General features: G+C 36.9%; 1 protein-coding gene across 1 annotated transcript in view; it reads left to right on the forward strand.

Annotated features, from left to right (window-relative positions):
* BRIP1 (BRCA1 interacting helicase 1) overlaps positions 1–15,946 on the forward strand; it is a 494,893-nt gene that overhangs the window by 455,345 nt on the left and 23,602 nt on the right. Inside the window, exons 18-20 of the mRNA XM_056556700.1 lie at positions 7,034–7,146; positions 11,272–11,351; positions 15,154–15,489. Of these exons, the coding sequence (XP_056412675.1) occupies positions 7,034–7,146; positions 11,272–11,351; positions 15,154–15,489 (529 nt within the window). The remainder of the gene's footprint in view (positions 1–7,033; positions 7,147–11,271; positions 11,352–15,153; positions 15,490–15,946) is intronic.

Consider the following 15,946-nt stretch of genomic DNA (forward strand, 5'->3'; position numbering starts at 1 on the left):
TTCCTTTACCCAGAATTTACAGGTATTTAAATTAATGAAATGCACGTTCTCATGTTTTAAACTACATTTGTGGTCAGTGCTCATGACTCAGCATGCGTACCTACCTAAGTCATGACCATCCCATGACTAACCATGCACAACCCCTACCATTTAACTATGCAGTCTAAATTGTGCCATTACTGCCGCGTATAGAGTATATCTGAAAAAAGAGGGCATACCCTGTAAGGAACTGATAAATGAAAAGGGAGGGTGGGTGGGAATGAAGAACCCGCGGAGTCCAGAAACAAGGAGCCGCGGGTTTTTAGTCATCCTGCCCCTCCCACAAAATCAAGCTAACGAACTTCGCTATGAGGAGCGATTAAAGGAGTTACAATTGTTTAGTCTTGAGAAGAGACGTTTGAGGATATGATAAACGTATATAAGTATATTAATGGCCCATACAAAAATATGGAGAAAAACTGTTCCAGGTTAAACCCCCCCAAAGGACGAGGGGGCACTCCCTCCGTTTGGAGAAGAAAAGGTTTAGTCTAAAGGGGCGACACGCCTTCTTTACCATGAGGACTGTGAATTTATGGAACAGTCTACCTCAGGAACTGGTCACAGCAGGAACAATTAACATCTTTAAAACAGGATTAGATACATTCCTGGAACAAAATAACATTAATGCTTATGAAGAAATATGAAATCCCATCCCTTCCCCAATATCGCGCCACACCCCTACCCCTTAATTCCCTGGTTGAACTTGATGGACATATGTCTTTTTTCGACTGTACTAACTATGTAACTATGTTACTAAGTTAGCCTTAACTCATAAATCTGCTCAGCTCCTTTTGCTCTTTAACTTCATACTGGTAGATTAAAATGAACCTTTCACCATTAAAATGCTGTTCAAAGAGGGCTAAACCCATCATGAATATTCAGCAACAATTTGAAACCCTATATGTAAAATTGAGAAGGGTCAGAGTAAAAGTTACAAGAAGAAAACTGCAGTCGTGTAGAGAAGAATATGTTTATTATTTTATAATGATTGCATATGCATGCCTTCACCAACCTTATAAAGTCATTAATAAAATAAATGTTTTTCATTAAACTGAAGCCATTATATTTCTTCTATTTTATAAAGTGTCAATTATAGTAGTAACTAAATCTATATGTAGAAATCTCCGTGCAGAAATGTACACGGCGGGTAGCATCAGCCTAATTATGCGTAAAGCACATCATGGCTAACAGGTATAATACTGTTAGACACAAAATAATAAAAAGACAGTGTATTCACGACCTCCTAGACAGATCAAAGTATAAATCTGTTTGACAGCTACAAGATGGCAGAGCTTGCCACGGGCTGTCTGCTGCTTTCTTGCTGCAGCGCTTTGTCTGTAAAGTATGCCTGATAGCTAAGAGTATATTTTTAAGGATGATCAGGTAAAAGGCTGTCTTCTGACATTTTAACTAATCCCTAGCCTGTGGTTTGCTGCACATTGAGGATATTTGCTAGCAGGGGAGAGTGGCTTTTTCACATATGCAACCTGTCATTTTGAATTGAGCGTTTATTTGATGCCTGCTAATGTGAAGTTATACAATGAAATGGATTCTGATTGCATTAAACTGACGTGAGGTTTCTTTTTTCCCAGTATACCTTTGCCAAGGCTCTAATGAATATTTAACCCACAGCAATCCACATTGGCCTATCATGCCAAAACATGATTTTTGCAAGATGTAACCTCATCTTTGATTATTTAAGCAGTAAAGTCTAAATTTGGTGACCTTTTATTTGTCTTGTCACTCAGCAATAATTATCGCTCTTTGTAACCCTTTTGCCAATAGGCGTTTACAGACTTTGTATCATGTATGTCATAGACATACAATGATTAATCTTACAATGTGCACTATGTTTAATTGAAGCTCAAAGTCTTTTATATTTCCATATCATAGTCTTTGAAAATGTATTACAATTTAATGGATGTTCTGTAATAATGTCTTCATGGAGAAATATCAGGAGATGCCAGGAAGTCCGTTCTGTTGCAGAGTATTCCCTAAAATGTGACTCTTTTTACAACATACCTCTTTAATAAAATATCAACGAGTACTTTTTTTTCACTAAGTTTATTTTCATATTTAGTAGAGGGGGAATTCCTATTCAGTTGTTTTTTCATGTGCACCACCTTGATAAATCTGAGGAACAGTTTACCTGCAGCAGACAAAAATATGATATCACAGTGAGTTATGTAGTCCAGACATTCCTAAGACCCGTAGTGATAGTGAATAATAGCTGGCCGAAGTGCATGATGGCAAGCTTGACTGCCTGGCTGTTCACCCAATCCGTCTCGTTCACTCTCAAGACTAATGCAGATTTGACTGACAGCTGGGGAGTGAAGTGTGTGCTGCCGCCCACTTCATCCAGCTATTGCAGAAACATGGAGCACTCTAAACTTTTGACATGTCTGGACAACATTTTAAAAGTTTATATTAAAGTGGTTGCCCATTAATAAAAAATAGGTCCACACTTAATGTGAAATGAAACATATTTCTGCCTTGTTTTAATAACTGTTGCCCTTGGTAACGACCCACTGAGTGACCCACTAAGGTGGTCACATATGCTCAGTTCAACTGTAGTATCCTAAAGGATTACCTGCATGTAAGCAAGGAAGATTGTTTGAAAGTGTGAGCTCTGTTGCATTGCACAGCAGGGTCAGAGTTCAGAGAGGACACCAGTAAGTTATCAGATACATGGGGGGAGAAGAATACTACAGGGATGTATAATATTTTACATAAAAACAGCACATTTAGACTCCTTTACATATATGTATGTGATCACATTTGGTATTACAAACTTTGCTTAATAGGACAAATCCATTAAAGGGGTACTCCACTAGAATACATTTTCGATTAAATCAACTGGTAGCAGTAAGTTAAACAGATTTGTAAATTACTTCAATTAAAAAAAATAAAAAAAATCAATCATTCCAGTACTTATCAGCTGCTGTATAATACACAGGAAGTTCTTTTCTTTTGGAATTTCCTTTCTGCCTGACCACAAATGCTCTCTGCTGACACCTCTGTCCATTTTAGGACCTGTCCAGAGTAGGAGCAAATACCCATAGCAAACCTCTTTCTCTGGACAGTTCCTGATTTGGACAGAAGTGTCAGCAGAGAGCACTTGTGGTCAGGCAGAAAGGAAATTCAAAAAGAAAAGAACTTTCTGTGTATTATACAGCAGCTGATAAGTAATTTACAAATATGTTTAACTTCCTGGCACCAGTTGATTTAAAAGAAAATGTTTTCCAGTGGAGAACCACTTTAACTTAGGGTCACACCTAGCGTATACTCAGCATATTTCACGCTGTCTGCGCATAGAAGAATTCCCAGCATATTTCCCACTGTGCAGCAGATTTTGCGCAGCATAAAAATACGCTTCATATATGCTACAAGTGACCCTGCCTGCTCCAGTGCTGGAACACTGGTACCTGTGTTTACTTACCCTGATAACGTGCTGTCCTTGCTCTACTGATGACTGGCGCTGTACTGATTGCCTGCAGTCTGTTAAAAACATCAGGAGGAGCACCAGGACAGTACATTATCTGGGTATGGGCGCATAGGCACCAGGGAGAACCAGAGCAGGAGAGGTGAATACAGTACAGTTTATTATTTTATAGCTCTACTATGCACCAGTCTGTTTTCTTTGCAGAAATTAAAGTACCCCTTTTAAGGACTCTCCACCGTTGCAGCTCTTTTTATTTTATTTATATGTTACTGTTCCAATACCTTTAGATGAAAAATAAAGCATCTTTGAATGGGCCTCAATTAAAAATCTTGTTGTTCTGAGCTTTAGCTCTTTTGAACACTACACTTCCATGGCAGCACACAACAACTGTGTAGTTTAATCCTGTATTCATATTTTACTTCCATTTGTCACCTACTTTATACTAATGTACAATTGGTAAATTAGCATGAAGTAAAAGACAGATAGAAGGGAGTATGACTGCGGAATCAGACCAAACAGGCTTTGTTGTCTGCCATATAGAAGTTTGTAAATGCAAATCAATAGAAAAGTTTTAAAGGGGTGTTCTCATCCCAAACATTTATGGTACATACACAGGATACATCTGTCTTTAGAACAACGATCCCCTGGCCTGCTTGGGATATGCAGTTTAATTAAAGGTATATAGCACATCTACTTCAAATCTTTAGCTTACATTCCGATGTATGCTTTACTCCTCTTAAAAAAAATGAATAAAGTTCAGTTACCGTACTTTTTTATTGTTCCCTATAGAGGACAGAAATCTCCCCCACACACAAAATGTGTCAGTTGTCTATACCGATACTGATAAATGAGGCATTAACGTCTTATTATGCCTCATGTACATTCACCTTGCAGTTCCTATTTTGAAAGTACACTTTAAATATTATGGACACAAAGTTTGAGTATATTTGCAGTAAAACATTAGGGTATGTTCACACATACAGGATCCAGCGCAGATTTGATGCGTAGGATTTGTAACTGCCGATTAGAGGCTTTGCTCATTTAGCTCACATTGAAATGTGCAGCAGAAAATCCTGTGCATCAAATCCTGCGCATCTCCATACGTGTGAACATACTCATATGTAAATTTTTGCCACATACGTTATGGTGGAAGCTGAGACTCTTGTCACAAGCCAAACTTAGGATAAGTACCTCATGAATGTCACTTTGTGTGATTGAGTTTTTTCATATTAACGTGTGTGAGTTAAGAACACAATAATATTATTTGCATACATTTTTATGAGGCAGTTTATACTGCTGCAATGTCTTTTTGGTCCTACCAGCCTTAATCTATATTGTGTCATAATAATTGGATCTGGTGCTGTGGTATTCATTCTGAAGCATTGACTTAAGACATCTGTACAGAATACTATATTTTTGTCTTTCACACGAGAGCAGCAAGTTCTAGCATGTGTCTCCGAGGGTTTGGGATTTTTGATTCTTTGTTCCACCTTTCACTTTAAGAGTGTGCGCCATTCTGCCACATGCATTTTATCTGACTGAGGCAACTATTAAATCTACAGAATCAAATTCAATTTACTGTCTGGCTTGAAAGTTTGAATTTTTAAATTTGACAGTTTGTTTGAAAGGGCATAGGTACAGAAAATAAAATTTTGTACCCCAACCCATGTTGAAAATTACCTGTCAGAAATAGTTAGAAGTATTCTGTATTTTTCCTGAAGCGTGTCCCTTCAGCTGTCAGTTTAAAAAGGTTAACACTGTACAAAAGAGCAATCCACAAGAAAAAACTGGGCGAAGGCTTTCCGGCGCAGCTTTTTGCTCAAACACCCATAAAACTCTGTTTGTAGATTTCAAACTTTTACAATCGGGGATTTGTGATGTTTGTCAAAACTTGTTACCTTGCCAAAGTGCACTGTTAGCCTTGCTGCAAGTGAAAACGCAACATCCTGGCGATTTAGAGCCAGTTTATACCTGTATGCCTTTCTATTTTTGTTGAGGTACATTTGTTGCTTGTCCATCACAGAGCTGACTTCTTATCACTATAGTGCTTTATCAATGCATGTGACCATGAGTTGTGCTGGTCAGGTGTAATATGCTGTGGTGACATTATTACTTTGTTTATATTAATTATCATTATTATTACTAACTTGAGATATACTGTTAATGTCATTGATCAACATAAGAAGTTGTTACACTGCATCTAAAGTATTTAGCTGATGCTAAATTATTTTCGTAAAATCATTTTCTTTGTTTTACATAGATTATACAAGGAAAGACTTGTTGTAGTTGACACATTTTCAACAGTATTTACTATTATATAGTAGAATGAAATCTATGTATTTAGTTTATAGCCCCTTCATTTCACTAATTTTGTCAAGTAAATTTGCCTTTCAAGTTTAGGTTATCAATAGATTCATAAGAGGGTGTGTGTGTGTGTGTGTATGTGTGTATATATATATATATATATATATATATATATATATGTTTAAGTTGTTATGTTGCATTTGCACTATTATATGAATAAAAACAAACACCTCAGCACATTTATAATCTTTCCCTTCCCCGAATGGCTTAGATTTTGTATACATTATACAACTTTTGGGTATAAATCCATATACGGAAATTCACTTTAATTCTCTCCTTTTTGCTGCAGATAAGCTAGGTATAATGTTTTCTTTTTTTTCTTTTTTTTTTTTTTCCACTTTTCTACCCACTCTTCCTTCTTTTTCCTTTATTAACATGCAATATAAACTGAGCTAAAAACAGTGTGGACTTAGCCTCAGGGCTATAAAAGTATAGAGTCATTTTAACAGTCAGATGAAAAGATTTATGATAATTTTTTCATAAAAAGTTTTTCCAATAAGAATTATGTTTGTACTAATAAAGTCTTGTCCATGCAGCACTGCTGTTCTGTTCGTCTACAATGTATGGATTTGATGCTGTTCACACTAAAAGGATCCAGCCAGGCTCATTGGTCATCCTTAGCTGGAGACTAAGAATTTCACGTATTAGCATTTCTCCCTTTAAGGCTTTCAGTATTACAATTAATTACAGTACCTTATGTCACAGAATAGATAAAAGAAATATCCATTTTATATGTGACATGTTCAGTTACAGATGTGACATGGTAAGAAAGTATAACAAAATGTCAAGACATGCAAGACTGAATGAGTAGAAAAAAGAAAAAAAAACTAGCCTCAGATCTTCTGAGTGCTAAGAGAAGTACATTACCATGATGTTAAGTCTGCTTAGCTATTCCAAATAATATGAGCAACAGCCATATAATTTTATTAATATTACATTCCATGCAGCCAGGAAACAAGCCAATATATACAAGCAGCCTATTTGAGATTTTGTGTGAAGTTTCTTCTGGTCACTTAACCCATTGTGTGTTTTGTTCACTCTAGTAATGCAAGCACTAATTATGCTACAAGAACAGTGAATGTACATTACCTTTGTAATGAATACAAGCAGTGAAACAGTGTGATGTTGTATGCTTGAACAGATCTTGGTACTATGATTTCTGTATTTTTTTATATATATATATTGTAGGTTGAACTGAAAAGGAAATATAATGATCACTACTCAAAAACTAGAGGACTTCTGCCTGGCAGCCAGTGGTATGAGATCCAAGCATACCGAGCCCTTAACCAAGCTTTGGGGAGGTAAGTTCTTTTTATATTGACTTTTTATATTTATGATAATAATGTTACTGATACTTTTACTATTTGCAACTAGTCATGTCTAGAGATCCCACTGTCACCAATGTTTTATTCAAAGATGTAGCTTCAGTACAGTGTGTTCATACCAGTTAAGTGGTCAATGGAGTGAACAGTGGTAAACCTGTTTCTTTGCAACTACCGTACTAGCGGAAAGTAGACAAATGCTTCGAATGTGAAGGCAATCCCATTGCAGTTTAATATACAGTAATACTAAATACATCCATAGATCACATTTATGTACTGCACAGCAAGTATGAAGCATTTCTTTGCCTCCTTTGGATGTTTTGGATTGTATAATAATTCATGCTATAGATATATATATATATATATATATATATATATATATATATATATAGCACAAACTTTCTTAGATAATAAAAACCTGTATAAAAAGTGGTGCTATGTTTATGGTATTATGATGCTTTAGATATGCAAATCATCAGTCATCAAACGTTTTGGTTTATTATAAGAAATGTACTTAAATTAATAAACCTTTCTTTCCAAGTAAGCAGTTCAGTATCCAGGTCATTGTCATATAAGCCTGCTAATAAAGATTGCACACCATGTCTGATGTGAGAAAAAGAGTTACATATTACAGCCCTTCATAGGAGACATGGTTAATGTTCTTTCAAGCTGAAACATGCAATGTTTATTGTGTATATATAATCGGCTATCATTCTAATGGATTAGATATTGTTCAGCTACAAAATGATGCATCGGCTAGTCGTAAGCCAGCGTTCATTTTACAGCATTGTTCATTGTAAGTAGTAAACACATAGGAAAATATATTCACATTCGCTTGATATTTGTGTCATTTGTTTCTAGTGCTGGATGCTTGTAAAATCTTGGTGAATAGTGCGGAAAATCTGCTGGGTTCTGGTAAAAACACAGCCACCCAAAAGTGTATGCAGCAGATAATATCCAGATTAACTAGCAGCAGTAAATAATGAATAATCCGTTTATACATTTATTTATAGAACTTAGCCGACAAATGTGCTTTACTTCAGTACAAATCACTTCAGTTCAGTTTCTCCTGCAAGTATCGATTAAATGCATTGCGCAGAACTATAACAAATAGCATATTGGATTTCTCATTGTGTGCCCGTCTGGGCTTGAGAAGCTCAAGTAGCACAAACACAAAGCAATGCTTTCTGAAGTCTGAAATAAAAATAAAAAAAAAGGGGGAAAAAAACAAAACAGCAGTTCAGCTTTATTCACCTTCCACTCAGTAGACCATCACTGAAAGGCCATGCACAGGAAAAGAAAGTCACTAAAGACAAGTGACCTTTTACTTGAAGAGATCCTTCACCAAAATGTGATATATGCTGACAGTGACAGCAAGTGGTCAGATTTTGGGAGGAAAATGTCTACAAAGATTTATGACAGTAGAAGCAGAAAAGGCTTAAATCTGGCACTTTCCTGAAAATCTAGAAATGTTCTGCCATGCAGAAACAGCATGACAAAGTGAACTTTAGTTTTCTATAAAGCAGAAAGTTAGAGGGCGCAAAGGTAAGATCATTGTAACAGAACAAAATTCCTTTAATCCGGTGTCTGATGATCAAGAAATACTTCTGGTATAAGACTGACTGATAATACCCCCCCAAAAAAAGAATATAATGCTGGGCAGGCTGTGAACCTATTATAAGAATTCCCTGATTGATACTGCTATAGTATTTATTAATATTATAGTCTGTATTACCTGAGTCTTCTGAAAGAGTCATCCTTTATTTCCAGTTTTGTTCAATGTCTGTCCAATAATCCGGAGCATTATTAACCCAGCAATCATGTTGATGCCTGGTTAATGGAATTATATAGCACTTAGCGGTGCAGGTAGTAAACAACTGTTTGTGTAAGAATGTTGTTAAATCCGTGAATGTAAAGCTGGTAATACATTTGCCCTTCCTACACCACATGGTAGAACATAGAGTAAGCGTATACATTTAAATATTTGCTCATGTAGGGAAATTCTGAACTTTGAAGAACAAATACATACAACAGCCCCTGTGTTTTGCAGTAAAGGTTTTACCAAAATCAGCCCCTTCCCGCAAAATCAGGTACATATACGTGGTGATTAGGGATGACTTCCCGCATCACCACGTACATGTGCCTGATGCCGCCAGGCACTGTGACAGTTTATTAAGCTTGGATGTGCTGCACAGCCAGGCCTCCCTGAAGCCAGCAAGGGACCAATCACAGCGGTCCCTGACTGTTAATAGCTGCCATTGGTCCGTCAGTCAGACGGACCAATAGCAGGGACCTGGTGTGGGTGTCCTCCTTCCCCCTTTCCTCTGTTGCTTCACTATGTGAGGGGGGCCCCCATTGGAGGAGGCCACCCGCGGGCACTCCGATCCTGGGTTAACCTGGGAGACCGCAGCATCTATTAGGGTAACAGAGGGAGGCAGCTCCCTCTGTCACTGATCGGCGCACTGCAAAGTGAAAGAAGAGCGCCGATGGTTGCCATTGTTGTAGGCCTTACATTGACCTCCGTTGTCATGGCAACATGAGCGATCAGTTCCTACCTATTGTAGGGATTGAATTATGCCTGACAGACACAGGCATAATTCAATAAAGTACAGATGTGTACTCCATTGAATTATGTGTATAATAGTAAAAAAAAAAGTGTGAAAATGTGGAAAAAAATGTGAAAGAAATAAAATTAAAAAATGTGAAAAATATTTTTTTTTATAAATTATATATGTGTATAATACACACCCCAAAATAGTCCCCCCACCCCCCAAATACATCATGTACCGCAAAAAAAAGTCCTCACACAATTGCGTCAGTAAAAAAAATAAAAAAGTTACAGCTCACAGAATGCGGTGACTTACAGACATGATTTTTTTTTTTTAATCATTTATGGCATAAAAACTAAAATATAAAAAAAAAAGTATATACATTTGGTATTGCCGTAATCGTATCAACCTGCAGTGTAACGTTAATATGTCACTTATTCCGCATGACGAATGACCTAAAAAAAACAAACTGCAGAATAGATTCTTTTTTTTATGTATACCACCTCATAAAAAATGTAATAAAAAACGATCCGTGTCACATGTACCCCAAAATGGTACCAATGAAAGTGTCAACTTGTCTCCTAAAAATATTTTTGCATCCCAAGGCCAACAAAATAGTATATGATGCCAACAAAATATTCTAAAATAAAAGGATGCCCCAAAATCCACACAGCACGCCTTCATGTCTGAGGCCCGTGTGAGAGACACGTAGCGCACAAAGGCCACATATGGAATATTTCTAAGTACGTCAGAATTTGGGGAATAAATCTTGAGTTTTATTTCTTTGTTAACACCTACTGTGTTACAGAAAAAAAAATGAAAAATCTACAAAAAAATAAAATTTTAAAATTCCGCCTCCACTTTGCTTTTATTTCTGTGAAACACCTAAAGGATTAATAAACTTCTCTGTCATTCTGACTACTTTAAGGGGTGCAGTTTATAAAATGGGGTGATTTATGGGGGTAACTAACATACAGGCCCCTCTATTCCACTTCAGAACTGAACTGGTCCCTGAAAAATCTGATTTTGCTATTTTTTTTTTGAAAATCTGGAAAATTGCTTTCTAAACTTATAAACCCTATAACATTCTAAAAAAGTAAAAGAATGTTTATCAAATAATGGGAACATAAAGTAGACATATTGTAGATGTGAATTAATCATTAATTTGGTGCGGCATGTCTATTTGTCGTACGAGCAGAAAATATAAAATCTAGAAAAATGCAAAAAAAAATTTTGTACAAAAAACGCTAAATATATCAATCAAAATTTACCACTAATGTAAAGTACAATATGTCATGAAAAAACTGTCTCAGAATCCACAGTTATTACCAAATAAGTGGACGCATGTCAGATTTTGAAAATTTTCCTTGGTCATTAAGGTCAAAACAGGCTATTGAGTGGGTTAGTCAATGACTATACAATTTACTTAAAAGGAGTATAGAGTCCCATCTGCATCATCTCAGCTTTGTTCATTCTGTTTAATATAACCTTATATTCAGTTTCTACCTCTTACCTGTTAACAGTCTGCTAATGTTGTCTTTGATTTAATTTTCAGGTGTATCCGGCATAAAAATGACTGGGGTGCACTGATTTTAGTTGATGACCGTTTCAGATGTAATCCAAAGTATATAACTGGTAAATATAAAGTTCGTTCTTGGTTTCTGAGATGACAGCTGTCACATGACAGATTTTTAAGACATCGGCCATACTTTGTAGCATCTGCCATACATAGGCTCACAGATTAAGGCGTTTGTGTCATTTAAACTTTTGACATTTCGTCTACATAGATCAAGACTTAAAATCGCTTTGTGTCTTACTCCTGAGTCCGAGTTATAACCCTGTGAAGTGCGTGTTAGTGCCCCTCACTTCCCAACTGTCAGTCAAAGTACAATTAATTCACCATAGACTATGATGGAGTAAATGAGTCGGACGGAGTGACTGTGAAACTCAATATTTATGTCGGTACGCGATTTCAAAAGTTTATATAAATGACACTAATGCTAAAACATTGGTGTTTTTTTTTTTTTTAACTTTACAGTGCTCTGTACAGTGTATATATGCAGCTATGAAAATGTTCTATGCATCAAACCCTGATGAACACCACCTTAAATTACAGTGTCTTTTAGCCTCCGCTTGGTATTAGGGGTCTGTAGATACAGTTACCACACACATACAGAGCTTTCTTGGTGCACAGGGTAAACAGTATTAAAATGGCCTAAGGAGATGTCTAGAACACATAAGTGATTTATGCTTGACCTCTATGCTGGAAAAAGTTGCTGTCATACAAATAGGCATATCCATATGAGCCCAATGGAGGCCCAAAAAGTGTTCCTTTGACCTTCAACTGTGATACCTTAAAATAGAATGTATAGAACATACTATTACATAGAACATGAAACCCTCACCCGATAAACCAAGCTTCCAATAAACATCCAGACGTCCTCTTCGGACTGGAGTGGGGAGTGAGGCCTGACGAAGCGGCCTGATACGGTCCGTGGCCAGCATCTGAACTCCCACCGGTTCGATCTGCTGCCTCCCCGCTCCGGTCCGAAGAGGAAGTCTGGATGTTTATTGGAAGCTTGGTTTATCTGGTGAGTGCTCCGTTATACTTCTTACATTTTACATTTCAACGAGAGCACCACCTGCAATAACTGACATCCATAGCGGTTCCGTCCTTATTTTTTCTTGGGGTTGTATTAGTATTACATAGAGCAGTTTGCAGTGTAAAAAAAGAAAAAAAAATAGTATACACATAGGTAATATATAAAACTGTATGTCTTAACTGTACATAAACATAAATACCCTTGAAGTGATAAATATGGGTGTTAAAGCATGGTGTGAGATGAGCATCTTACTTTAAACTAGCAGAAGTATGAATATGTCCGTCTGGTGACATTCTGGAAACTGAAGTAAGATTCCAGAAATTTAGAAAAACTCTTGTAAATAGCAATTTACTAATATACTCAATTCCTGGAAAGGTGCCTTGTGCCATGTGGAACAATTTCATAGTGTGACTGCGTGTAAAATATCTTGGTCAATTGACCAGTGACATAGTAACAGTAAATGCAGTCAGAAATTCCACATTCTTGTAAGTTAGACCTGTGGAGTAGTGTCTTTTATTGGAACGTTCTTTTTTATGAACTTTGTGAACAGGTGCTACAAATATAACTTTTAAACTGCAGTTTTTCCTTTAAACCCATGAATTTTGAGATGATGAAGTGCAGACGCTGCTATTTAATATTCCTCTTCATGTTTAGGTCTTCATGAACGCATTGACTTAATTTACTCTACAGCCCGTAATGACCAAAGGGAAAACACTGTACTGTGCGGAACATGTCACATGCAGTAATTGATTTTGTTTTAAGGTTCTCAGCTAAACACTTTAGAAGTCTAATTTATTAAGGCAGCACTGCTGTGCAAATCCCTAAATCCTCAGCCAGCACAGCAAAAAAATTGTTGCAAGTGGACAAGTAATGAGATGGAAACAATAATAAAAGCCTTAAAATAAAGTTCTTCCACTTCTTGTGTATAGGCAGTAGGGGGAGCTCACATTCCATTCTATTTTTAAAAAATTTAGCCACCACATTTGACAGCATGCGTCATGCTAAAACATACAGAGAGTATTTTAGCTTTCTTTTTTTTATATCTGTTGATATTGTAAGGGGGGGTGTATATTTTGCTTTGGTATAGTGACTGGCAAAACAAACAGCAGTAAATATACTTTAGATGTATGTTGGTATTTAATTTGAGATACTGTCTTCTGCATCATATTTACACACAAACATATTTTGTCATAATTTCTTCATATATGGTACAAGTACATTTTGCAATGGCGTAAAATTAAAGTAATGCAAATACTTAAAATAATTAAATAAATGTGGATAGAAAGAATTAAAGGGGAAAAATGGATAAAAATGTGGGGTTGTTTTTCATATCAACTGGCTCCAGAAAGTTAAACAGATTTGTAAATTACTTCTATAAAAAAATATTAATCCTATTAGTACTTATCAGCTGCTGAAGTTGAGTTGTTCTTTTCTGTCTGAAAACAGTGCTCTCTGCTGACACCTTTGTCTGTCTCAGGACCTGACAGAGCAGGAGAGGCTTGCTATGGGGATTTTGCTGCTACTCTGGACAGTTCCTGAGACAGACAGAGGCGTCAGCAGAGAGCACTGTTGTCAGACAGAAAAAAACAACTCAACTTCAGCAGCTGATGAGTACTGGTAGAGTTAAGATTTTTCAATAGAAGTAATTTACAGATCTGTTTCTGGAGCCAGTTGATATGAAAAAAAAAATTCATGGAAATACCCCTTTAACTGCTTTTCTTTATATTAAAGGAGAACTCTGGAATAGGAAAATTATCGTCCATACTGCCAGCAGTAAAAAAAAAAATAAACAGATACATACCTTCCTTCGCTCCCCCGGTGCCTCCAGTAACCGGCTCCGGTCTCCTCCATGATCCTCTTCCTGGTTGCCGGTGGTCGGTGAGTCATACTGCACTCAGCCAATCACCGGCCGCAGCGAAGTCCCGAGCGGCAGTGTGAGAACGCTTCAAGACACACAATTCTTCACTACACCGGCACCTGCTGCCGGGGCCAAAAACATCACACTGCCGCTCAGCCTATCGCCGGCCGAGTCAGGACTTCGCTGCGGCCGGTGATTGGCTGAGTGCAGTATGACTCGCCGATCACCGGCAACCAGGAAGAGGAACACGGCGGAGACCGGAGCCGGTTACCGGAGGCCCCGGGGAGTGGAGGAATGTATGTACCTCTTTATTTTTTTTACTGCCGGCAATATGGACGATAATTTTCCTATTTTGGAGTTCTCCTTTAAATAGTACAGATCTGATGGTATAACAGTGCATTAAAAATAAGACTGAAAATGCAGTTGACACTATCAGGGCATATGAAATAATAATTTTATTAGACATGTAGCACAAATATACAATAAAAGATAAAGCCGTTACATAACCGTAATGTCAGAATCGGATTAAGGAGGTTCTCCGGACACGTATTTATAAAGTTAATCAAAATGACCCCATGAAATACAATATGTCTCTTTGAATAATTATGTCCCTGTTGCAGCAATGTTTGCTTATATACAGTGCTCTCTCTTTACATCTGACAATTGGCTGAAGGTATCTTTAACATCATAACAGAGGAGTACAAGTCGGAGCTTTTAACTTCTATTATAGCGAAGTGCTGTAAAGCAAGAGCTCTTTATTGTACTCTCATGTAGAATGGGTGGGAGTTTCACTTACTACTTAGTAAATGAAACAGTCAAACCATATCAAATTGTCTCCTATCGGACACCCAAGACTATGTTGCAAATCTACCACCCAAGGTAGAACATCGCCTCCTATCATCCTTTATTAATCTTTGTTATCCTCATGAATTGTTTTGGAACTTAATGAAGCATTTCTATATAATCTGTTTTGCAGGACTGTCAAAATGGGTGCGGCAACTTGTCCAGCATCATTCTAATTTTAACAGTGCCCTGGAGTCTTTGGTAGCTTTTTCTAAAGATCAACAGCAGGTCCAGGTATCGAGTATGGTCCATGATGATACGTGTCTGCAGGAGCCTTCGCATTCTAACAAGGATAGCTTTATCAATTCTTCATTACTGGACATCTCTGTTCACCCTTCTTGTAGTTTTTTACAACCTATAGAAGGGACCCTCTCTACTCCAATCCGTGCCCCCCAACCATCTGTTATCACAATTACCTCTAGTTCTGACCTGTCAGGATCTGATGAAGATGATAAAGGAATAAATAAAGGTTTGTATGCAGACCATATTGTATTAAGCTTTTAGCATTTACAACAATTTCAATGTTTTTATTGAATTTTTAAACATAAGAGATATAACAAATAACATATTATGCCATCAGACATGTCAGAATTTACAAAGGAACATGTATAAACCAGAAAATGTTACACATATTCATGATTGGATCTATTGGGTCCAAAGAGGACCTTATTTGAAGTTTGAGAACATTACAATAACAAAAGGAAAGAAGTTAAAACAGTAAAACAAGAAAATAATTTATCTCCATATCTTCTATAAGAGTCAATCTAATTACCAAATCAGGCAGATGTCTTGTAGTTGGTATAACTGAGGATCTAAGATCTCAAGGGCCAGCCGTCTTATACCCTCGGGAAACCTCCTTTTTGTACATGGTAAAGACAAGTTGTAAAATTAACATTTATAACTTTGGAATGCAGCATGACGTTTTA

Source organism: Hyla sarda, chromosome 2, assembly GCF_029499605.1.
Source record: "Hyla sarda isolate aHylSar1 chromosome 2, aHylSar1.hap1, whole genome shotgun sequence".
Taxonomy (NCBI): Eukaryota; Metazoa; Chordata; class Amphibia; order Anura; family Hylidae; genus Hyla; species Hyla sarda.